The sequence below is a fragment of the Paroedura picta genome, chromosome 18 (assembly GCF_049243985.1).
Source record: "Paroedura picta isolate Pp20150507F chromosome 18, Ppicta_v3.0, whole genome shotgun sequence".
NCBI lineage: Eukaryota > Metazoa > Chordata > Lepidosauria > Squamata > Gekkonidae > Paroedura > Paroedura picta.
The window spans coordinates 5308644-5331080 of NC_135386.1; the positions used below are offsets into that span (position 1 = coordinate 5308644).

Below are 22437 nucleotides of genomic sequence, written 5' to 3' on the forward strand. Positions count from 1 at the left end.
CTCCCATGAAATAGCTTTTAGAATTGCCACCTACATGACCTGAATTAGCTCTCTGCGACTGAAATTGTCCATTGCATGTTGTCTGAAGAGTGTCATTGGGTTATTTCACTGACTGGTTTGCCAAATAAAACACCCAAATTAATAAAGGGTACAAAGAAAATATTTAATATCAGTAGGTGTACTTTATTGAAAGACGGCAACCATCATTAAAATTACATTTCATACGAGCCAGATAAGGAAGTGGTTTGTAGCTCAAAAGTACATTGTCTCAGCAAGTTAATACAGTCCTGCGGCCAGAAGAAATATTTGGCAAACATAGTGTTTCTCAGCCTATTTCCCTTCACCAGAAAAATCCAAACAAACATCCAGAAGATTAATAAACAAATTTAAAACAAAAGAAATATGAGGCTGAATTACTCTGAAAGTTTAAATTGCTAGATCTATACTGTAATAAATGCTGTAATAAATGCACAGTAGCTCTGTTTTTCTGGGTGCTCATCAAATTCTGCGGCTGCACTGGATACACATGAAGGAGAACTCTATTTCTGCCATCACTTTAGCTGATTAATTTATAATAAACCCCTAAGATTGACTGAAGAGATGCTCCCAATCCTTTGGGGAGTTCTCTTCTTTAAAACTGGTCATTATTTTTTAACTCACCTTTACAAACCTCCTCTTGAAAGAGGCATTTCCTCCTATCTCATGGACAAAAGAACGCCTCTTTCTTTCCTGTGCCCATTTATGCAGGTTTAACTGACTGACTTTACATCTCTAACTCATCCCATGATTTGACGGCGGTTCCTTAACCAGGCGACAGTCCTTCTAAATCCAAAAGCCCCGGAAATCTCAGGAGACACCCGGCACGTTTCATTCGTATTCCAACAGGCACAGAAAAATTGTTCCCAGAACATTCGTTTTGAAGCGGGGACAGCGGAGAGGATAGCGTGGCTGGAAATCACCTCAAATAGCAGAAGACTTCAAATCTGGAGAAAAGGAAAAGATGATTATAATTATTATTTATTTCGGTCTTTTCAGTCCTGGCCCCTACCTGGTAGAATGAGCTCCCAGGTGAGCTTCGGGCACCGCAGGGCCTTCCAGCATTCCGCAGGGCCTGTAAAACGGAGCTCTTCCGCCAGGTCTATGGTTGAGGCTGGGGCAGTGAAGGAAGATCAACCGGGGTCCCCCTGATGTGAAATGCCACCTGTGATTCTTGTCTCTCCTTCCTCCTCGCTCTTGAAGTAGGATGGGGGAGGGGTTCGGGGTTCCGCCATGTTGTTATTGTGTTGGGACTGTCCATTTTAATGGGTTTTAATGGGATTTTAGCTGGACTTCTGTAACCTGCCACAAGCCTTCCGGGAGTGGCGGGTAATAAATTAAATAAATATATTTTTTTTATTACCCCCTCCCCCCGAAGGCTCGAGGCGGGTTACAACATTCGGATAAATAAATAAATAAATGTATCTGTATATATGTATCTATATGTATCTATCTATATATATGTACCTATATTGATAAATCTATTGATATATTTCAATCGCTGATAACCCATCCGTATCCCATGGATTCATAGCAGATGACTATATCAATTCACAGGCGTGTACATCTGCTGTGCAAACTTTGAAATTCATGCGGAATTCAGCTGGGACTTGCTGTGAGTCTCAAACCCACCCTCCCCCCCCCCCTTATATTCCTCATCTCCAGTTTTGGCCAACGTACAATTCAGGAGAGCTACAACTGTTGTGAAATCTCTATACTTTACCTTTTCCTGAGGACATCAGCTCAGAAGTCCATATCTGTAGAAGAGAACAGAGTTAATATCCCTCTGAGGACAGATCTTTCCATTCTATCTGAATAATGGTGCAGCACTATTGAGTCCTATATGACTATGTTGAACAGCAACCACGCTTGTAACGGAGGACACCAGCTCAGAAGGGGAGGCATCGGCCTTCCAAGAATAACAGGAAGCAAGTACGTGATTTCCTGGCTGCCACTTTTTAATACGTGCTTTATAGAATATTTAGAAGGATATTAAGTCACAGTATTCCTATTACCAGAAGACACAGGTTACAATGGAAACAGTGCTCTTTAGGCAAAGGGCCAAGCTTCGCATAACTGGGACATCCTCATGTATTTATGTATTTCCACACCTGCTCCATTTATATTCTTGTGGACCATGGATTGTCCTACGCATCTTCCAGAGCAGGCAGAAATGCACCCAGTCTCAAATTGTTCTCATTCCATTCCTTTTATTGCCAGTCCAAACAGGTCTTCACATAACCATGGCTCCTTTCATCCACTTGCTCTGCCTCTTAAAATCTCAGAATTGTGCCTCTGCCATAGGTCAATTTCCCCATGGCTGACCAGGTCTGCTTCCCATATCTTTGCCCAAGGCTGCAGCTACTCTAGTTTCCCCTCGTCTCCCCATCAGCTTAATTGCTTCCCCCTCTCTCTTTTATATGCCTGGAGAGGCTCTGCCCCTCCCTTCTCTGAGCTAAACTGACTTCAATGTTGCATAATCCGGTGTTTTTTTTTTGGGGGGGGGGGCTGGGGAAACCCGTCACATGCTGGAAAATCCCTGAAATCCTTCCCTGACAGCCCTCGTAAATAGCGTTACTGGATAACAGTGGCTGCTTCTCCACTTTGCTCCAGGAAGAGGCATTGATAATCATGCAGCTAGGGAGTGACTGACAGCTACTGCGAATGGGTGTCTCTGTGTGTTTAGTGGCTGGGAACAGGAGGAACAACGAAGCTCTTCTGAAGACCAACAGTCGGCATGTTTTTCATTGTGAGCTGCGTTTCGGTGTTGTCGCAGGAGACGACCTCCACAGGCCAGGAGGCCTGTTTTGTCAGGCTACGTTCCGAGGCAGTGAGAGAAAAGGGGACACAAACCAGACCCAGGCAGGAAAGCTGCTCACCGAGTTTGTGGACGACGGGCCTCGGAAGGGTTACGTGGTCCACCACGCAGACATACTTGGCGTCCTTGTCGACGGTGATGTTGGTGTAGATGAGCCGGTGGAAGGCCCAGTTGTTGTGGAAAGACAGGTCACTTTGCTGGCTCTCCAATGGCATGTCGTTCTTGAGGAGCGTGATGCTGATCTTGGGAGGATGGAACTGGTCCACGTAGCACTGCAAAATGTTTTCCTTTCCAGCTTCCAGGGGATAGCGGGTGAATACCTGCACAACTGGTTCTCCTGGAGAAGTTGGGAAAAGCCAGAAGACCCACAGTGAGCAACACAGGCGAACACACAAACTACCTTAGACTGATCGTATACGCTGGTCGGTTCAGGTCAGTCTGGCCTATGCCAATTGGCAATGACTCTGCAGGGTCTCAGAGGGTTGGGGCCTTTCACATCAATGGCTCCCGGATCACTGCTAATTGGGGATGCCAAAGACTAAAGCTGGGACCTCCTGCCCAACAATCTGAAGCTCTGAGGATCTTCCGCTACACAGAGGATCTTCCGCTACGCAGCCTCCCCTTGGACACCATCAGAGGGAACGCAGGCGGAATTCAACAGGAGACTGGCAAGGAAGTCTCTTCCAAACCCCAAGCAGCCAAGTCAAACCCCCCTTTGGAGCTTTACTTGGTGTACCATGCTCCGTGGCCAGCCTGAGCATGTGCAGTCCCATTACACCCACTTTTAACCGCTACACCAAGCTGGCTCTCAAGCTTAGGGCCCGCAATTCTTTTAGGGGCCCGCAAAAATGGTTTGATTTTTTTTTCCTCAGATCAGAAAAAAAGAAATGTTTAGGGCCCACGAAAATCTATTAAATTTTGCTCGAAACTGGGGGGGGGGGGGAACAAACAAAAAAAAAACAGTGCTTCTTTTTGGAAGCCCTAAAGTGCCGCTGGAAGTCAACTGCGATGGCAAAAATGAAATTGACTTGGCACAGGAAGCGCCCTTGTCAGGAAACGCGACTTCTTTTTAAAGCTCTCCTGCCCTTCCCAGAAATCGCAACCCCCTCCCCTGCCTCGGTGGCGCAGGTTCGAGCCCACCCAAAGGTTCCATTAGAGGGACACGGTGTTACTCTCGGAGCAAACTCAACGGTTACACTGGAGGGAAACGGTGTTACTCTTGGGACGATGTAACGTCCCAGATGAACACGATTCCTCTCCTTGCCTTCGGACTGCCAGCAAGGGGGAGGGAAAAAACAACAAAAAAGCAGGAAGGCGAGAAGGGGGGGGGGGAGAGAGAGAGAAGAGAAAAGCAGATCCTTTCCCACACCCACTCGCCTCCCGCCTCTGTGCCAAAAAGTCGAAGCTGCTTCTACTCCGGGCTCCTAATCCGAATTCTTGTTCTCTCCCGCCCCGTGCTAATTGATCCTAATGATTGTGCCCTCCCCATGTTGCTAGAAAAAAAAATCTAGACGGGGAAGGAAGATCACGGGAGGAAGGGGGTCCTGATAGATCGCGGGAGGAAGGGGGTCCTGGGACCGCGCCCGCCGATCTCGATCCGGCCACTTCCGAAACTTCCGCGCGCCCTGGGAAGAATTGCTCCGAGGGGGAAAGCTGGCCAGCGGAACTTACGGTTTTCGGCTTCGGCCGCTAGGATGCAAAAGGCCACAAGGACGCACCACAGCGCGGCTTCCTTCGCCTTCGCCATCGCGGACGCGTCCGGCTCTCGCTGCCCCGGGTTGCAAAAATGCCCCGACGGCCTGGGAGGGGACGGCTAAACGGGGATCGTTCGGGCCAATCACAACCCAGGACGGCCGTCTCGTCACGAGTAGCCAGGCAGACGTCTGGTCGCGAGTCTTGAGAAGGGCCGCGGGGCTTTCCAGCTCGTGCGCGCGCCTGGCCTCGCGCTTTCAGTTTCCCTTTCGCGGAAGGCGCGCGGATTCCCGGAACCGGCCGCAATGTAGGCCGTACCAACCTAGTCCTTAAGCGGCTTGCTACATTAACGAATGCGTGCCTTTAGTTTGCAAATAAAATAGGCTAAAATTTGGAATATGCTTGCCAAATCTGGATTGGAGAAATACCTGGAGACTTGGGAATTGGCGGGAGATGGGGCAGGGTGGGTCTCCGTGGAGTATAATGCTCTGGAGTCTGCAATCCAGGGTGGCCATTTTCTCCAGGGGAACTGATCTCTTTAGGCTGGAGATGAGCTACAGATCTGGGAGTCCCAGGTGAGACCTGGAGATTGGCATCCTTATGATGTGCAGTAAAATATTATAATGGGGGCGGGGAATAGAAAGCCAGAAACAAAAAATTGTTATGTGCGAAGTCGTGTCCGACCCATCACGACCCCATGGACAATGATCCTCCAGGCCTTCCTGTCCTCTACCATTCCCCGGAGTCCATTTAAGTTTGCAGAACAAAAAATTACAGGCACACAAATAGCCATGATCACCAGGAGCAAATATGCAGCAAGGCTGTGTATATCTTATTTATTTACTTCTATATATATATCTTATTTATTTACTTATTATTTACTTCACTTCCTGACCTGACCTAATCTCATCTGATTTTGGAGGTTAACCAGGGTGGGTAGTGATAGTATTTGGTTGGGAAACCACCCAGGAATACCAGGGACATAAGGCAGAGGCAGGCAATGGCCGCCATCTTGCCTTGAAAACCCTTGACAGGGCTTTCTCATAGTCAGTCTTTCTCATTGAGACTCATGGCAAGTCACGTAGGATTACCAGATGTTCTCGTTTGAGTCCAGCAATACCTTCAAGACCAATGACGTCTTATTCTGGGTATAAACGTTCCTGTGTGTACACGCTTCAGATACCAGGTACCCTGGGCCACCAGCCGGGGATGGGAGGGTAGGGTTACAATACCCAAGCTGGGAAACTCATGGAGATCTGCGGAGAGTTTAGGGAGGGTGGGTCTCCATAGCGTGCAATGCCAGAGAGTCCACCCTTCCAAGGATCCATTTTCTCCAAGGGATCTGTTCTCTGTGACCTGGAGACGAACTAATACTGGGGGATCCCCGAGTCCCACTTAGAGGCTGGCATCCCCATCAGAGACCTTTTGTGAGACTGATGGATGTCAGCAAGCAGCTTATTTGTTTATTAATTAATTTTTCAAAAACTTAAGTTGAACGTTACATATTTAGATGGGCAACTGTGTTGGTCTGAAGCAACAGAACCAAGTTGGGAGCCAGTGGCATCTTTCAGACCCACCAAGTTCAAATCTGGATATAAGCTTTCAGGGGCAAGCACCCTTCTTCGTATTTGTTCAGGTGGGTAGCCGTGCTTTTAAATATTATTATTATATTGCCCTTCCTTACGGCTCAGGTGAGGAACCGTGTTGGTCTGAAGCAGCAGAACAAAAAATTGAGCCCAGGGGCATCTTCCAGACCAAGGGTAGTCAAACTGCGGCCCTCCAGATGTCCATGGACTACAATTCCCAGGAGCCCCTGCTGGCAGGGGCTCCTGGGAATTGTAGTCCATGGACATCTGGAGGGCCGCAGTTTGATTACCCCTGTTCCAGACCCTCATTCAGATCTGGCCACAACCCTTCAGGTGTGTGCACACTTCCTTAGGCCCATTCAGGTGAGAAGCAAAAGAAAGCAGATTGGAGCCCAGGCCTCAGGAACACCTTGAAGACCCTCCAAATTTAATCTGAGCTTCCATGGGCAAGCACCACCAGATCAGCAGGAAGCCTTCCACAAAAGGGCTCCCACTGGGCTCCCCTAATGATCATCCCCGCCAGCCCCGCCCTGGGAAGGGGCTTCAAAAGAGGCTGCCAAGGCTGCCGGGCGAGGGAGAAGAAGAGGAAGAGGAAGATGGCGGAGGGGGGCGGAGTTTCGCGGGCCGTGGTGAGTGACCCCTCCCCCCCTTCAGGGACGCCGCGGCTGCTGGAGGCGGGGAGCCCGGGGCTTTTTTTTTGGGGGGGGGGGGGAAGCGGGTTTCCTGCAGTGTAAACCCGCGCTGGTCTCCTCTGCAGGCTTTCCAGAGAGCAAGCGCGCTTCTTCAGTCTCCGGGGCTTGCTTCCCCCCCGGGGAGAGAGGCTGCGGGGTTGCATGGAGGGAAGCGAGCCCCGAGCCTGGGTGCGTCGACTCGGGAGTAAGCCCTCTGCGCATGCACAGAGTCCCCAAGTGAAGTGCGCGTGCACGCGGGAGCGCGTGGCCGGGAGAAAACTCGGTCTTCAAGGGGCTCGATTGCAACTTGGCGCCGCTGCTTCGCACCTACCCACCTGGCCGCTTCAGTGTCTGCACACGGAAGTTTATATTATTACCCAGAATAAAACGTGGTTCAAATGGGTAGCCGCGTTGGTCTGAAGTAGCACACTGAAATCAGAGTCCAGTAAGCACTTTTGTTGGGCTTAAAGGTGCTACTGGACTCTAATTTTATTAGAATAAAACTTGGGCTTACAGGTGCTATGGATTGATTTTATTAGAATAAAACTTGGGCTTAAAGGTGCTACGGATTGATTTTATTAGAATAAAACTTGGGCTTAAAGGTGCTATGGACTCTGATTTTATTAGAATAAAACTAGGTCTTACAGGTGCTACTGGATTCAAACTTTGTTCTGCTGCCTTCAAGGGGATTTGTGTATTCTCAGTATTATTACAGCATTTATTAGCAGCCTTTCTCATGGAGCTCAAGGCAGGTTATAGTATGATTATTTAAAGTGTTTGTGAATGGGTTGTTTTTTTGGGGGGGGAGGACTCAAAGTGGCTTATGGTATAATTACTATTTAAATCATTGGTTAGCAGCTTTTTTTATACGGCCCAAGTTGGCTTACAGTATAAATATAGTAATTATTGAAATGCAGCTCAAGTTGGCTTATACAGTGTATGTAATAGATTCAGGTGTTAGTCTGAAAAAGCAGAACAAAGTTTGACTCCAGTGTCACCTTTAAGACCGACACATTTTAATTCACGGTGTGTGTGAATATATATAAGCTTTTTAAGAGCTTCCCTTTTGTTTGGTATACATAATAGTTCAAACATTTATTAGCAGTGTTTATTGTGGAGCTCAGTGGAGCTTCCCGCATAAAAAAATATTTTATTTATTTACTTTAAATGTTTGCTAGCCTTGCCCATGGAGTTCTAGGTGGATTACAGCATAAATAATGATTAAAACATTTATTGGCTGCCTTTTTTAATGGAACTCAATGTGGGTTACCATATAAATAAAACAGTCAAGGCTTGGCGTACCCCAAAATGCAGCTTGTAACTCCAACGGGACTGTGGTGGCATGAGTTAACAGATATGGGTTTGGTTATCCAGGCGGGTGGGGTGGGGGTGAAAAACGGGTGGCATAGGAGCTATGGGTCCATCCCTCTGGAATAGTTTCGGAGGGAAACAAGAGCTAGAAGAGGTTGTGGATATGAACCTTTGAGAGTCTCATGAGAGGTCACGTAACTTGGCTGGAACGTGACAGAACTTCTGCCAGCTTGTGCATTGTGTTGAAATCATGCCTCAAAACTGGGCAGCTAGCTCTGTTTCTCCAAGGGAGAGCTTAAGAGTTCAGAAAGTTAGCCATCGGTGTCCTCCTTTCAGCAACGGCTAGCGTGCTGCAGATTCTGTTTTGAAAGCGGTTTTGGTACAATTCCCTGGAGGGCGTTGGCGACAGGATGACTTCCCCTGTTCTTTTTCCATCTAGATTCTGGAGGATTACTTCATGGCAGAAGAAGAACTGCTGCTAGACAAAACAGGTGAAGAGGATGAGATTGACCTTTACAATAACTTGGGTAAGAGCTTAAATTTTCCCATACCATCTCACTTCAAAATACTCAGAGCCTTGCACAGTAACAATATCATACTGCTTCAGAAATCTATTGTATGAATCTCAGCGAGAAAGCAGGGCCGTAAATAAAGCAAATCCATTAACGTACCTTAATGCTCTATTGTAGCATACTTTGATAGAAACAAGCCAGTGTATTTTTGTTCTCTTCAAAGCATAACCATCCTCCAATATAAAATATTCCTTGGGGCCTGTGCTGAAAGTTCTTGAATATGGGTGCTATTAAATTTATTTAATACAGCACTAAGGATAATTTGGATTTGCTTGAGGCCGACTGACTCAAAACATCTGTTGGTGCCCCCTCCTCCCATGGCTGAACAATCAAACCTACCCAGGGATTTGTCAGTGTTATTGTTCTGTTAAAATACAGTTCTGGTTGTCACATTATGTTATGATTGTTATCTGTTATATTGTTATAATGTTCTATGTAACTATTCTACGACGTTTTGTGTAAACCGCCCAGAGCCGTATGGAAGGGCGGTATAAAAATATAAATGCTCCTGGCTAGAGCAGAATCTCCAGAAACGACCGAATAGAGCAGAAAAGGTGATTAAAGGTGGTTAGAGCCAGATCATGTCAGCCAAATGTTCCATTCTGGTGTGATCCACCAGCATCCTCATGACCCACCCATAAACCTCCTCCGTTGCATATCGAGTCTTGCACTGAAAGGTGCAGAACAGTTCTGTGTGAACAAATCCTCAAACTTTGACCAAATGATTTATCTTCCGTGGTGTGGGAACTCAGCTGCGAACGTGTTGTGTTCATGGGTGAGCCACAAACAACATTAAAAAAAATCACAATCCTCAGTCCAAGAACCCTGTTTTTTTTTTTCCCCTCTCATGACTGTTCTGACACTGCTTTTTCCTCCCTCCGTCCTAAAGCCTGTCTGGAAGAAGGTGAGGCAAAAACCTTGGCAGCGGAGCCAGAAAAAGCTCCTGTGAATGGATTTGAAGAAGTAGCGCCCGCAGGGGAAGAGGCAGGACATCCCGAAACGGCAGAGGAGCAACTGATGCTGGAAGATGTGTCAGAAGACGGGAGCCATCACTCTGAGCCAGAGGTCGCTTACGAAGCAGCAGAGGAGATGGGGTTGGAGGAGATGGACGTGGCTGAACAGGAGGAGGATCCTGGGAGTGAAGATGCAGAGGAACAGAACGACCTGGGAGACCCTGCGGTCATGAGAGCCGTGCGGGGCCGGCTTGCCTCGGAGGCGAGATGGTCTCCGAGGCCAGGTCTCTTCCACGCGGCCTCGTTGTCGGGCTTGTCGGACTGCCACAGCCCTTCTCTGTCCCCGTGGGCAAGCGCCTGGGGTGTGGAGGGAAAGGTGAGGGAAGTTCAGTCATAGGGCTGGGCGGGGCAGGGGTCTAAAGTGGGCTATGGAGCATCTGGGACGTCTCGAAATGGCACTAGAGGGTTTTTGATCTAGGGTGGAGCTGTCTGGTGCCTCAATGAAATGGTCTTTGGTTGTACTATTGACCTGTGGTAGAGTGTGCATGTTCTTGGGGGGTTGCCTTTGTTCCCTTGCTGATGTTGGGCATCATCATTGTATGAGAAATAGGATATTTGTATGAAGAGGAAAACGTAGGAAGAGGAGACTACTAGTCATGCACAGGACTTCTAGTTGCAACATGATAGCCTGGTCTTTTTCAACCTTTCGGCCACAGGGGAGCCCCTGGAATGTTTTTCAGGCATCAAGGAACTCCAGATGTGGTGACACGGTCCTTCAGAGGAGTGGGTGTGGGTGTCAGATGCGGGAGCCAGCCAGTCAGTCATTTGCCGCTTCCATTGTGAAGAAAGAGACTAGGCCTATAAAGCAACAGGAGAACTGGGCTTCAGTGACCTCTAGTGATGTCAGTGGCCAGTAGAGCTTCTGGGAAAGACCGCATAGCCTCTGGGGAGCTTTTGCGGGAGTCTCCGTGATAGCCTAATCAAAGATTGGTGTTTTTTCCCTACCTAGCTCCCCTAGCATCCTGCGGTTCAATCCTAATCAGAATCGCACCCTTCTAAGCTTGCTGATTGAGCTACGACAGGGGCTATCTGTCCATTTATTTATTGGAATTATGGCCTGCCACTCCCAGCAAATCGGCTTGCAGCAGGTTACAAACAGGTTCCAATACAAAAACCATAATAAAACCCCACTAAACCCAGATTAAAACACAATAATACAATAAATGGGGAAGAGGCCTGACATTGGAGACCATCTCAGCTCCAAGGTAAACTTCAGGGCTTATCGTGAGGGGTCACCTGTCCATCATTCCGTGCATCAGTGGTACAATATTGTGGTTTGTAATTTCTCTCTCTCTCTCTTCCTCTTCAGAGAGAAAGTTCTCCTGCCCTTAACCGTAGGATTGCCAGCAGCCTCCCAGATTATGTTACTGATTATTTGGTAAGAATGCAGTCCTTTCTTTTTTCCTTTATAAACCTCTCAAATCCTCAAGAGATAAAAAAAATCAGAAAAGTTGGGAAGTATGGTGTGTGATGAGGTGATCCAATTTCAGCAGAGCTGGAAAAAAGAACAGAAGAGGACAGTCAGAATGGTTAAGGGGCTGGAACTTTTCTCCCATAAGGGAAGTTTGGAGAATCCTAAATTTAGAGAGTCCAGAGGCAATAAACTTCTGGAATAACAGTGGCGGGAGGCAATATTGAAGGAAGGTCTTGGCCTCTCAGCCCTGTTGGTCCTCCAGAGGACCTGGGTGGCTACTGAGTGAGACAGGATGCTGGACTAGATGGACCACTGGTCTGATCCAGCAGAGCTGTTCTGAGATTTTATGAAGGCCTTGGCCTCTCTGCCCTGCTGTTGGCCCTCCAGAGGAACTAGTTGGCCTCTGTGTGAGAGGATGCTGGACTGGATGGACCCTCACTGGTCTGACCCAGCAGGGCTCTTCTGATGTTCTTAAGAAGTCCTTAGCCTCTCTGACCTGTTGTTGGCCCTCCAGAAGAACTGGTTGGCCCCTGTGTGAGACAGGATCCTGGACTAGATGGACTCCTGGTCTTCTCCAGCAGGGTTCAGTAGCATGCTTCTCTCACCTTTGTGCTTTTTCTGTCCATATGATTACTGGCTTCATCTCTCCAGGATAATCGCTTTGAGGCAGTTTCGAAATCTGACTTGTGGAACTCCGCACTGAGACGTGCCTCATCCCGAAACTTGATGGAGGTGAGCGTTGCTTGGCACACTTGCTTTCTTCCCCTGGCCTGAATTGGGGAGCAAAACACTTCCTTGCACTGTTTTGACCAGAAAGTCACCTAAGGTGATGCACCTGGTTCCTTGAGAGTAGCCTGGAGGCTTGTTTTAAGGCAGTAAGTCAAGTCATTGGGCCTTCGGTGTGCAGAGTTCAGACAAAGATATACCACAGATTAAAAAATGGCAGGGCTTCTCCCACGGCCCACAGCGACGTAGATTTGTTGGTTCCACAATTGCAGGCCATTTACCAAGAGGCTTCTCCCCTCAAGCGCTCGGCCTTCCGTGGGAGGACCCGAAAGCCCCCTTCCCAGCGTTTCATGCGGCCGGTAAATGGAATCCTTGAAATCTTATTTCTCCTGATCCTTAACCCTTGCTGCTGTCTGTACTCCGGGCCACCCCTTGCCTCTCACCTTCTCCATTCGTTTGCTTGTTCGTACTCCACCTTTCCTTGCTGCGGGGACCCAGGTGGCTCGCAGAACTTCCCTCTCTGTTGTATCCTCACGACCATGCTGTGAAGTAAGCCAGCCTGAATGTGTGCAGCTGGCCCAAGGTCACCCAGCAAGCTTTCATGGGGGAGTGGGGATTCGAACCCGGGTCTCCGAGATCCTAGGCTGAAAGTAACTTCTGTCCTGAGGACAAGGGCTTGGGCGTCCCCCTTATAGAGAGAGCTGCACTTCTTGTACTTTTTATGTAACCTTTAGCTATAGTAAGGAACTTCACCGGAGCAGCTGCTTGGGTCTTTCCTTTGCTCTGCTTGGTAATATAAATCTCTTGCCCCCACAGCAGTCTCCCATGATGCCTGGTTCTATGCGATCACCCTATCCGTTCACACCACCCCGCAGGACACGGTGCACGTTTAGCCTGAACCGGGTAATGGCTTTGTGTTTGATTCTTCCTGGAGCGGTCACAGTAATGGGGACTGTTGGTTTGATGGATCTGGAAACTTGATATTCCTGCCCGTTGCCAGCTTCGAGTGGCTAGAAAGAGGTTGTGACCAGAAGAGGAACTCGTCCTGGTTTTAGGAAAGGGTAAAAGCATTAATTAAGAGCCTCTTGTGGCGCAGAGTGGTAAGGCAGCAGACAGGATTTTAGGTGTCAACAGTCTCCCGTGTTAATTTTGACCTATCACGTCCCAAGTACCCTGGCCATAGGACATGCGAATACCTGACAGCTTCTCGTTAAAGACTCTAGCAATAGGTGACGTGAAAGACTCCGGAGAGCTGCTGCCAGTCTGTGAAGACAATACTGACTTGGATGGACCAAAAAGGTCTGATTCAAGTATGAGGCAGATGGAACTTCTCAGGGTCTTAAGATGGATCTTCCTGTATGTTAAGAAGCTGAGGCCTTAATGCTAGCCGTGCCATGGCCTTGCAGCTGACGTGCCATTGCAATTCCATGGTGCCCTGTTTATGGAACACCACCCCAAAATTTAGTTGCTTGGTGAACCTTTCTCCTAGGAGGCAGGTCAAGGCGACCTTGCACGTGGAACCTCTTTATGAAATACATTGGACACTCAGATTTGTATATGGCTTCTGTTCAGCTGCTGCCTTTCTTCCTTTCCGTCCAGACATCAGGCTACGCGTCACCCTCCTTCAGACCCTGGTTTCCAAATGTCAGCAGCCCAACCTGGCCTCTGAGTTGCTCTTTCGACCCTCTGCTCTTCAGCCCATCAGCCGGCAGCCAGCAGAAGTTCAGGTATTGTAGAGGGGGTTGCTGGCTGTTTGATTTTGACTGATGCAGCTGTCCTTGCTTCAAGCCTTTGGATGCAAGCTGTATGTTCGTTAGGGCTGCGGTTGGTTCATTTTCTGGTCGGCTTGGGCAGCTTCAAGAGAGTTCCTTGGCTGTATTGTAGATCTTTTGCTGTGGCCCAGTTCACCTACCAATACAAAGACAGTGATGGCACAGTCCATAGACATTTTGTTTCATATGAATATTTCTAATTCACCATGTAAGAAGGGCGGGTGATCAAGAAAGGAATTAGGGTCATTCTGGGTCATCCCTAGTTGTGAATTTCCTGCATTCTGCGGGGGGTTGGACTAGATGGCTCTGGAGGTCCCTGCCACCCCTCGGAGTCAATAACTCTAATGTAAATCAAAATTAAAAAATAACCCTGTTGGAGAGTGCTTTGCTGCTCGAAGGGCCTTTTAAATCCTTGGTTCTCTCGGGGCACAGGCTCAAGAACTTCCCTGCTTGAAGAATCTCTGCTCTCCTGTTCCTTTGCTGCTAAAGAGGACGGGAGTTGGGTCCCACGGCTACATTCTCACCCCCTGTTCTTTCACAGCTTGCCCAATGCCATGACGCAGCTACACCCTCTGCACCAGCGCATCCTGACCCAAAGGCAACAACGAGGAGGAGAGCGAAGGTGAGGGGGGAGTCCAAAGGGAAGCGGAATACAGTGGGATAGACATGGGTTTGGAAAGCACGGATAGCTGGAACGTCCAGCGAATGGGCCAGTTTACCTTGGGAGCTGTTTATTCTGACACTGTTTGCCATGTAGCGGAAAAGCGAATCTGCTCTTTGCTGCCTTCAGCTGTACGTGGGGCTGAGCCCAACGCAATTGAAGCAGGAGTTTGCCTTAACATTAAACTCCCTTCTTTCAAAGAATCTCCTCTATGGAACCTCCGCTTCCAGAGGCTGATCCTTACGGAGCACTCATGACTTCTCTGGAGAAGGACTGGGTGATAAAAGTGCAGATGATGCAGCTGCAGAGTGAGAGCCCCCAGAGGGATGACTACTATTATCAGGTGAGGGCCGGAAAGACCCTACATTGGGGACAGGCGGGCTTGTACGCCGGCCCTGCCTTCAAAAGTGAGCTGTCTTAGCCTGCTTCTCCCCCCTCCCCCTTCCAGGAATATTATCGCAAGCTGGAGCATAAACAGGCCGAGAAGGGACTCCTGGGCAGGTGCAAGCACGAAGTCCCTAAGCTAGTCACACCATATATCCAGAAGGTGGAGACGTATGAATCAGGTGAGTGCCTTGCAAGGAGGGGGATAGCGACAGGCTATAGAGATGGCTGGTGGGGATGGAACGTGCTGTCAGGTCCCAGCCAACCCTGTAGAGTTTTCCAGGCAGAGAGTCAAACGGAGGGGGCATATCGCAGCTTGCCTTTTTGTTGTGACCCTGGACTTCCTAGTGGTTTCCCATTCAAGTTCTAACTTGGGCCAACTTGGACCATGGATACGCAGGTCCTGACAGTGACTTCTTCCTCTAGTGGTGCGGATCCCGGGCTCCTTGGGCCAGGTGGCTGTGTCCACGTGCTATAGCCCTCGCAGGGCTATCGATGCTGTACATCACATCCCACTAGAGCAGGTCTGTACCAGTCGCGCCTTACTGGTTTTATCCAGAAAATGGATTAAGCAGTAGGGGAGCTAGCAGGGTGGGGCTGGTTTCATGCTCCCTTTACAGGAGGCAGCTGAGGCCCGCCTTGTGCCAGTAGCTGGATTTCTGCTGGGGTTTGGTACTGGGTCTTTTAGAAGAAGAAGAAGAAGAAGAAGAGTTGGTTCTTATATGCCGCTTTTCCCTACCCGAAGGAGGCTCAAAGCGGCTTACAGTCGCCTTCCCATTCCTCTCCCCACAACAGACACCCTGTGGGGTGGGTGAGGCTGAGAGAGCCCTGATATCACTGCCCGCTCAGAGCAGTTTTATCAGTGCCGTGGCGAGCCCAAGGTCACCCAGCTGGATGCATGTGGGGGAGCGCAGAATCGAACCTGGCATGCCAGATTAGAAGTCGGCACTCCTAACCACTACACCAAACTGGCTTTTATCAACTTCTGTTAATGTTGGGATAGAAGACTGGAAAACTGGGTATAACTGTAAGTGCAAAAGGAATTCCTTCTAAACATCCGGAAGAAGTTCCTGACAGTCAGAGCGGTTCCTCAGTGGAACAGGCTTCCTCGGGAGGTGGTGGGTTCTCCATCTTTGGAGATTTTTAAACAGAGGCTGGAGAGCCATCTGACGGAGAGACTGATTCTGTGAAGGCTCAAGGGGGTGGCAGGTGATGGGTGAGCGATAGGGATGTGAGTGTTCTGCACAGTGCAGGGGGTTGGACTAGATGACCCATGAGGTCCCTTCCAACTTTATTATTCTACGAGTTTTCTGAGGTAGTGTCTTGGAATACCAGGCCAGATCTCGTCTCTGTATTGATTGTGAATTTTATTTCCCCCGCCCCCACATTTTTGAAGGTCGTCGGGAATCAGCGAGTGCAAATGCTGTATCAGATCGAGAAGGTGAGGCCAGAGGGGACTGCTTGCCTTACCACTGTTCTAAATGAAGCGGCTGATGGAATCTTTAACATACCATACAGGGAGGTAGTTAGGTTTGTGCCCAGGAGTGCCTTGGAGGTGATAAAGCTGTGCCACAGGTACTCCTGCAGGACTGGGTGCTGCCTTATAGACCTGCCGCCCTCGGGTAACGCAATCCATGTCATCCCGGGGACAGATGTACCTGCAGCTGTTGGATATCGAGGACACTCAGCGGAAATTGGTCCTGGCCCCTGAGGAGCAACATTCTCACTTCTGCGAGAAACTGGCTCACGAGGTGGGGCACATCTACCAAACGCTGAGAATTGAAGAGTGCAGCCACAAAGAGTGAGTGATGGTCAAGGCTGGGGGTGGATGGGAGGCATCCAGAAGGAAAGGCCGATGCAGCTACTTCCTGTCTGTCAGAATAACTTTGACTTTGAAACCAGCGTCACAGAGGAAGAGAGCCTTACGGGCTTAGTGCTGTGCTGTCCTGCCTCCCTCTAGTGGAGAAGCCAGGAGATGTTTGCGCCCCCCCCCCTTCTTTTTTTTGAGCTGCAGGCAGCAAATTCGCTTAAAGTCCGGTCGTGGCTCTCCAGATGTCCGTGGACTACAATTACCATGAGCCCCTGCCAGCAGGGGACATGTCCATGGACATCTAGAGAGCCACAGTCTAGTGATCCCGGATATATGGGTTCATCTTTTGCTGAATTTTGTATAACTTCCTGGCCTCCTTCTGTATTAAACTCTTGAGCTGGTGTAGCACAGTCTCCTGTCTGCATGTCATGGACTAGTTGTCTCCTTTAGGGAAACAAAAGATGAGTTCCTACAAATCCTGCTGGTGGGAAAAGGGAAGAGGCTGGTGGCCCGTCTGTTGCCGCACTTGTCTCCAGAACAGGCCAAGCAGGTTCTGGTCACCATCACAAAGCACCTGCCCTTCCTTATAAAGAAGGACCTGCTGGATGAGGTACTTACCTGGGGGGGACTGAAGGGGCACGAAGGGACGGTTGCTTCACAAGTGACCAGACAGAACAGTCTTTGTTTTGATTTGAGGGTGCTCTGATGCTGGGTGTTGGACATAGAGGCTAGACACAGAGCTGTTTGTGCAAAAGAATGAACTCTTGCCCCAGGGGGGAAAAAGGCTAAATTTTGTGATTTGCACATTTGTGGAAGTGATTTTTGCTTAATTCAGTTAATTCGGTTGCTGCTTTTCCCCCCAGACTTTTCCCCTCCGTACACTGAGCCAGATAACAGCAATGGTGATGATAACATCACCCTCCCGTTTCTGAAATTTCAGTCAGTGCTCCTAGTGGGTCTTCAAAGCCCTGAGGACTAGGGACTTGGGTTTTTACTGAAATATAATGGAGATCTTGGCAGTGGAGTTTAGCACGTGTGCTCTTGAAGAATCTCTGCCCCTCATACAGCCATGCAAGATAGGCCAGTATGGAGTATTTCTGGCATGCTTGCCGTTCAATTAATGCTGAAAGATAGAAGATTTGTGAAAAAAAAACCAGGCAACACCTGTGTCTCGATATTTCTTTCCCCCTGAACTATAAATGCTATGTAATAATCTAACGCAGGGGTAGTCAACCTGTGGTCCTCCAGATGTCCATAGTTAGCAAATGCTAACGGGCTCATGGGAATTGTAGTCCATGGACATCTGGAGGACCACAGGTTGACTACCCCTGATCTAATGGGCAAGGGAAGTGGGTTGACCCCTTGAATGTTGACATGCTTGCTTATCCCTCTGTGTCTTGTGGGCGTGGTAGACCCTGCCCGTTCTCTACAGTCCCCTTGGAGAGGTCGTCGAACAGCTGACTTTCACCGAGATGGTCAACATCCTTCAGGAGCTGACCCGGCTGCAGCCAGAGTCTGTGAATCAGTCACTCGCTATGATATTTGGGAACAAGGTGTGTTGTGGCTCGGATTTCCGTGGAGGTATCGACCAAGCGCTTTGTTCCGGGAAAGATCCAAAACAATAGAATTCCTTTTAACTGAGGTCAAGACCATCTGCAAGCTTTTGAGTTCAGTTGAACCTTTCGGCAGGCTGGTGTTACAATACTTTTAAAAAAGGAAGGAGTTCGATTGTTTGATACTGTACTTGTGTTTCAGTGTAGAAATTTATACTGTAGGTTAGCAAACAAGATATCCCTGTTTACATGTTTATAATATTAAGGCAAGTGCATAGTTGGTAGCATTGTGTTGGGAAATTTTTGCACGGTAGTTCCTTTGTGCTTGTGAGATTTAACCCGCAGTGCAGATTTGTTTACAATGTTCCTTTGGCAGCAGCTGCCACCATAGCACAAGGATCTTCGCTGTGTGGCTGGAGCCAAGCTGCAGCAGCCATTTTGTGACTGGCTCCACCTCCTGTGATGGCCATTTTGTGGCGGTGCCCACCGTGCTATCACAATTCCAAGGCTGCCTGCAGGCTCAAAGTTTTCGGCCCTCTGATATTAGAGGGACATTATGCAGGATGCTTGATGCTGGATGAACCACCTCCCTGGTGGTCCTGGTGTCACCTTTCCCCCCTGTGAATGATCTCTCCTTCCTCCCCTATAGTTTGCTGTCTCTCTCCTGTACTTGCTGCTGAGCCACGGCGAGAGGTGTCTCTCCTCCAGCATGCCTCTGGAGCCCTGCATTGGAGACTTTGAGAAATGGTGAGGCTTCTAGTCTGCACGTGGGGACGGCCCTAGAACCTCTGGTCCGATGGATCAAGGTTCCCCAACATAGTCTTCACCAACCCCTTCCCTGGTGACTGCCAAGTGCTTTCAGAAAGGAGCGGGGGCTTTGTAAGGCTTTTCCCCAAGAGGGCTTTTGATTGGCTGCGCAGACAGAATGGAATCTTGCGAAGCAGAGCTTCCGCCTGGAATGTTGGACTTACTATTAGAACTACATATGACCTTGCTCCCTGACATTTTGAGGTTGGCTCCGCCTCCCTCAGCAGCTGTCTGTCAGAATCCCCTCCAGCTTAAAAAGGCTGAGGACATCTGCGATAGATCTCTTACGGCTCTACCGTCCTTTTCTAGGGTGGATACGGTGCTCCTTGTTGCCAGGGAGCTCTCTCAAGTGTCCAAGGCCAGCATGGTGGAGCCCCTCTATATGCCCACCAACCTTCTGTTTCTGTTCTGCCGCTACGTGGACAAAGACACAGTGAATCGTCTGGATGTCAAGATGGACTAGAGTATTGGGTATGGCCAGAAGAGGAGGGTGAGGGGGGGGGGTATGGAAAGGGTGCGCATCTATACCTTGCAAAGGCAATGTTGCTGTGTAAGACATGTACAGCAAATGCAAGTGGCACAGAGAGGGAAGAACTGGCACATGCAACTTCAGTCCTGGGTGTACATTTTAATAGAATTTGGCCTCCTGCTTGGGGTTACAGCCAACATCATTTGTAGGACTTCTTCAACAATGGTTTAGGCCAACTGGATTTTGGTATCTTTAACGACACTGATCATAGAATCATAGAGTTGGACGGGAGCTCCAGGGTCATCTAGTCTAGGGGTAGTCAATCTGTGGTCCTCCAGATGTCCATGGACTACAATTCCCATGAATTGGTCAGGGATCAGTGACTGGTGGTCCACTAGACCACTGTGGAGACAGAAGGAGCCTGAGAGCGTGGGAAGTGCCAGCCAGAACTCTCTCTCTCTCTCTCTCTCTCTCTCTGCCTGCCCCTTCAGCAGTTCTTCTGGCCAGGGATCACAGGAGAGATGTGGTCAGAGCTGTAACAAGAGCTGTCTCTCTCTCTAGCATGATGGTTCTAGGTTAAGCTTGCTTAAACTCAGAAATGGAGCTGTGTATTTGTTTCTCCTGCCAAGTGCCTGTTTCTAGCTACCTTTCTTTGTCCTCTCTGCTGGGATGGTCTAAAGCCAGGGGCCCCTAATGTGGTTAGGAACCAAAAGGTTAGGTGTCCACAAAATATCAGTATACAAATTAGCATTTATCGTGCACACCTTGTAGAGTTAAAAACTTTGACCGAACCTGTAGACCAGGAGTGGCCAAACAGTGGCTGTCCAGATGTCCATGGACACCTGGAGAGCCAGTTTAGCCACGCCTGCCATAGGCCAATCTTTGAAACCGCAAAATATGACTAGCATTAAAGGACTCCGATCTCTATTTCTACTTTACTGTGCCTGACAAAGGGGCTTTGACTCTCGGCAGCTTATGCTCTGAAATACTTTTTGATCTCTAAGATGCGAATGGGCTCAAATCTAACCTGTTTTGTTTTTCTGTTGCAGATGATCCCGATGGTTATCAAAAACGCCTGGGATGCTTGGAGTATCTTCCCTGCAACTGCTTGGGCTGCATACCGGTAGTGACCTCCGCCTTTACCATGAGAGCTGAAATACAAGTGGCCACTTATCCAATAGGATGCATAATTTAACTTCACAACCTTTTCTCCCTGGGGTTTAATTTCTTTCCCCCCTTAAGTGTGGTTTGTCGATAGACGACTCCGGCAGCAGGCCACGCAGAACAGTTAACTCACAGAGCCGGAGCTGGCAGACAAACGGCTTAACCTGTACAGTGTAAATTAGGAATGCCGGGTGTGGGAAGGGAGGGCAAATTATTTTGTGTTTGGGGCTTTGTATACAGCACCATACAATAAAAGCAAATACCAGAAACTATTTTGTAATCTGTTTCACTATATATTTCTGGTAAGGCCTAGGAGGAGGAGTGTGTCTCATGGCTTAAGTGCTACTCAGCACTTAACACACACTCAGGGCGGCTGTCCTGCCCCTGAGTACCTCCTCTTCCAACTGGTTTGGCACAGTCTGTCTGTCTGTGTGTAATGGACTAGTGGTCTCTGTTAAGGAAACTAAAGACAAGTTTCTACAAATCCTGCTGGTAGGAAAAGGGAAGAGCCCGGCAGCCCCTCTGTCGCCACACTTGTCTCCTGGTAGCCGGAGTCCAATGCTGTGAGCTCAATAGCAGCCTGGCAGAGCTTTGGCTTGGCCAACATAGACCCAGCCATGAAGGCTCTTGCTGTCACGCACTTCTTGCCCTCTGACCTTCTTTAAGGTGGTTTGAAAGGATTGTGGCTCTAGGGGGTGTGCATCCCGCATCCCTTTTGAGCAAGTCTTCCATTGTTGTGCCAAACCCGTCTGACTAGATCTAGCAGTAGGAAGACTGAGAAGCAATGCTGACTTTGTGCTCCAACTTGGGAGTCAAGCAGAGACTGGGCTGGCTACAGACCCACTCCTAATTCCAGTGTTCTGTTTTTGAGAGCACAGCTGACGCTCAGCATCTGGAGGAGCCAGCTATAGCTACCATCTTCTGCTCCGGCCAGACTGACTTGCATGTGGCTCCTTCAGAGTCTTGACAGTCTTGTGGCTATAAGTGAAAGCAAAGCTTCACTGCAGTCAGGGAGGAGGCATGACTCATCCGGGGAGCCATGCTTTGCATGCGGAACATCCTGAGTAAACAGTCTCCCAAGTTATAGCTGTTGAGAAAGACCTTTTTTCTGCTTGCCTGTCATGCTCTGCTTTTTGCTTTTCCACCCTTTTTGCCTCTGTATAGTTCCCTTTAGGGTGACTGCAGGGGGGTAGATGTAGATTTAGATTTGTAGGTAACATGCTGAACTATGGCTTGTTTGGAAATGGCAGAGTGTCTGTCGATGGGGTTAGATTGCAGCCCTAAACACACGCGGCGGAACTGACCACCTTGTCACAGCCGTATCAGGGTGACCCTGTTGTTAGCTAAATTAGGGTTCTTTTACCCAGCCCCGATGAATCACACTGAGCAAAAAACCTTTTAATATTTTGACTGCATAAAAAATATAGATACGGAGTTCCCAAAACTGTGTGGAGAATAGTAGGATTACATCATATCAAATACCTTTCCCTTGGAGGTTGGGCTTGCAGGATGAGCCAAGAGCCTGGGGTCTCTTACCTCCCCATTTCATCTCCCCGGAACACCCTACAGCCCTTCCAGGAACTGTTGTCAAGTTCAGAAAGCTTGGCCAGTTTGGCTCTCTAGTACGGTACGCTGCCAGACAGGATTCTTCCATCAGTAATCCCTGTCTAAATAAATATTATGTTCAAGCACAAAGCTGTGTCCTGGAGTCATTGTTTATGAGGGCTAAATTGCTTCTGCTCAAAAAAAAAATTGGCAACAATCTTAACACTACAAGTTATATCTTAAAAAAACACCTAGCAATAAAAGAGAGGCAAGCTTGTTGAGAGGTGAGTTACAAGAAGGAAAAAGAACTCTACTAGTCATACAGACAGACATGGGTTGAAACTTTCTTTACCGCCCACCTTTTAAGGAAAGTGCATCTCTTAAGATCAGCAGTAGTTGACTCTGAATACCTGTGCTTAGTGGCAGCAGGGAG

The 22437-nt window shown here is 48.7% G+C and overlaps 2 protein-coding genes across 7 annotated transcripts; one reads left to right on the forward strand and one right to left on the reverse strand.

Annotated features, from left to right (window-relative positions):
• Window positions 1-162: 162 nt before the first annotated feature.
• On the reverse strand, window positions 163-4684 carry B2M (beta-2-microglobulin). Its single transcript, XM_077317595.1, has 4 exons — window positions 4526-4684; window positions 2916-3191; window positions 1760-1793; window positions 163-983 (listed from the first exon to the last, which is right to left on the reverse strand). Exons 1-3 carry the CDS (start codon window positions 4599-4601, stop codon window positions 1780-1782), a joined length of 366 nt encoding a protein of 121 aa, XP_077173710.1. The 5' UTR covers window positions 4602-4684; the 3' UTR covers window positions 163-983; window positions 1760-1779.
• Window positions 4685-6609: 1925 nt separating this feature from the next.
• On the forward strand, window positions 6610-20745 carry PATL2 (PAT1 homolog 2). 6 transcript variants are annotated; one of them, XM_077317838.1, is made up of 19 exons: window positions 6610-6761; window positions 8554-8641; window positions 9576-10015; window positions 11009-11077; window positions 11765-11845; window positions 12112-12198; window positions 12659-12742; window positions 13439-13566; window positions 14153-14233; window positions 14474-14615; window positions 14721-14838; window positions 15083-15180; window positions 16053-16097; window positions 16309-16457; window positions 16917-17076; window positions 17879-18019; window positions 18669-18766; window positions 19136-19297; window positions 20345-20745. In XM_077317838.1, exons 1-18 carry the CDS (start codon window positions 6639-6641, stop codon window positions 19287-19289), a joined length of 2286 nt encoding a protein of 761 aa, XP_077173953.1. In that variant the 5' UTR covers window positions 6610-6638; the 3' UTR covers window positions 19290-19297; window positions 20345-20745. The 6 variants fall into 6 exon arrangements, with proteins under 6 accessions (XP_077173953.1, XP_077173952.1, XP_077173954.1 ...); XM_077317837.1 differs by having other exon boundaries at window positions 12656-12742; window positions 20345-20744; XM_077317840.1 differs by lacking the exon at window positions 6610-6761 and adding an exon at window positions 6857-6992 and having other exon boundaries at window positions 12656-12742; window positions 20345-20744.
• Window positions 20746-22437: the final 1692 nt, after the last annotated feature.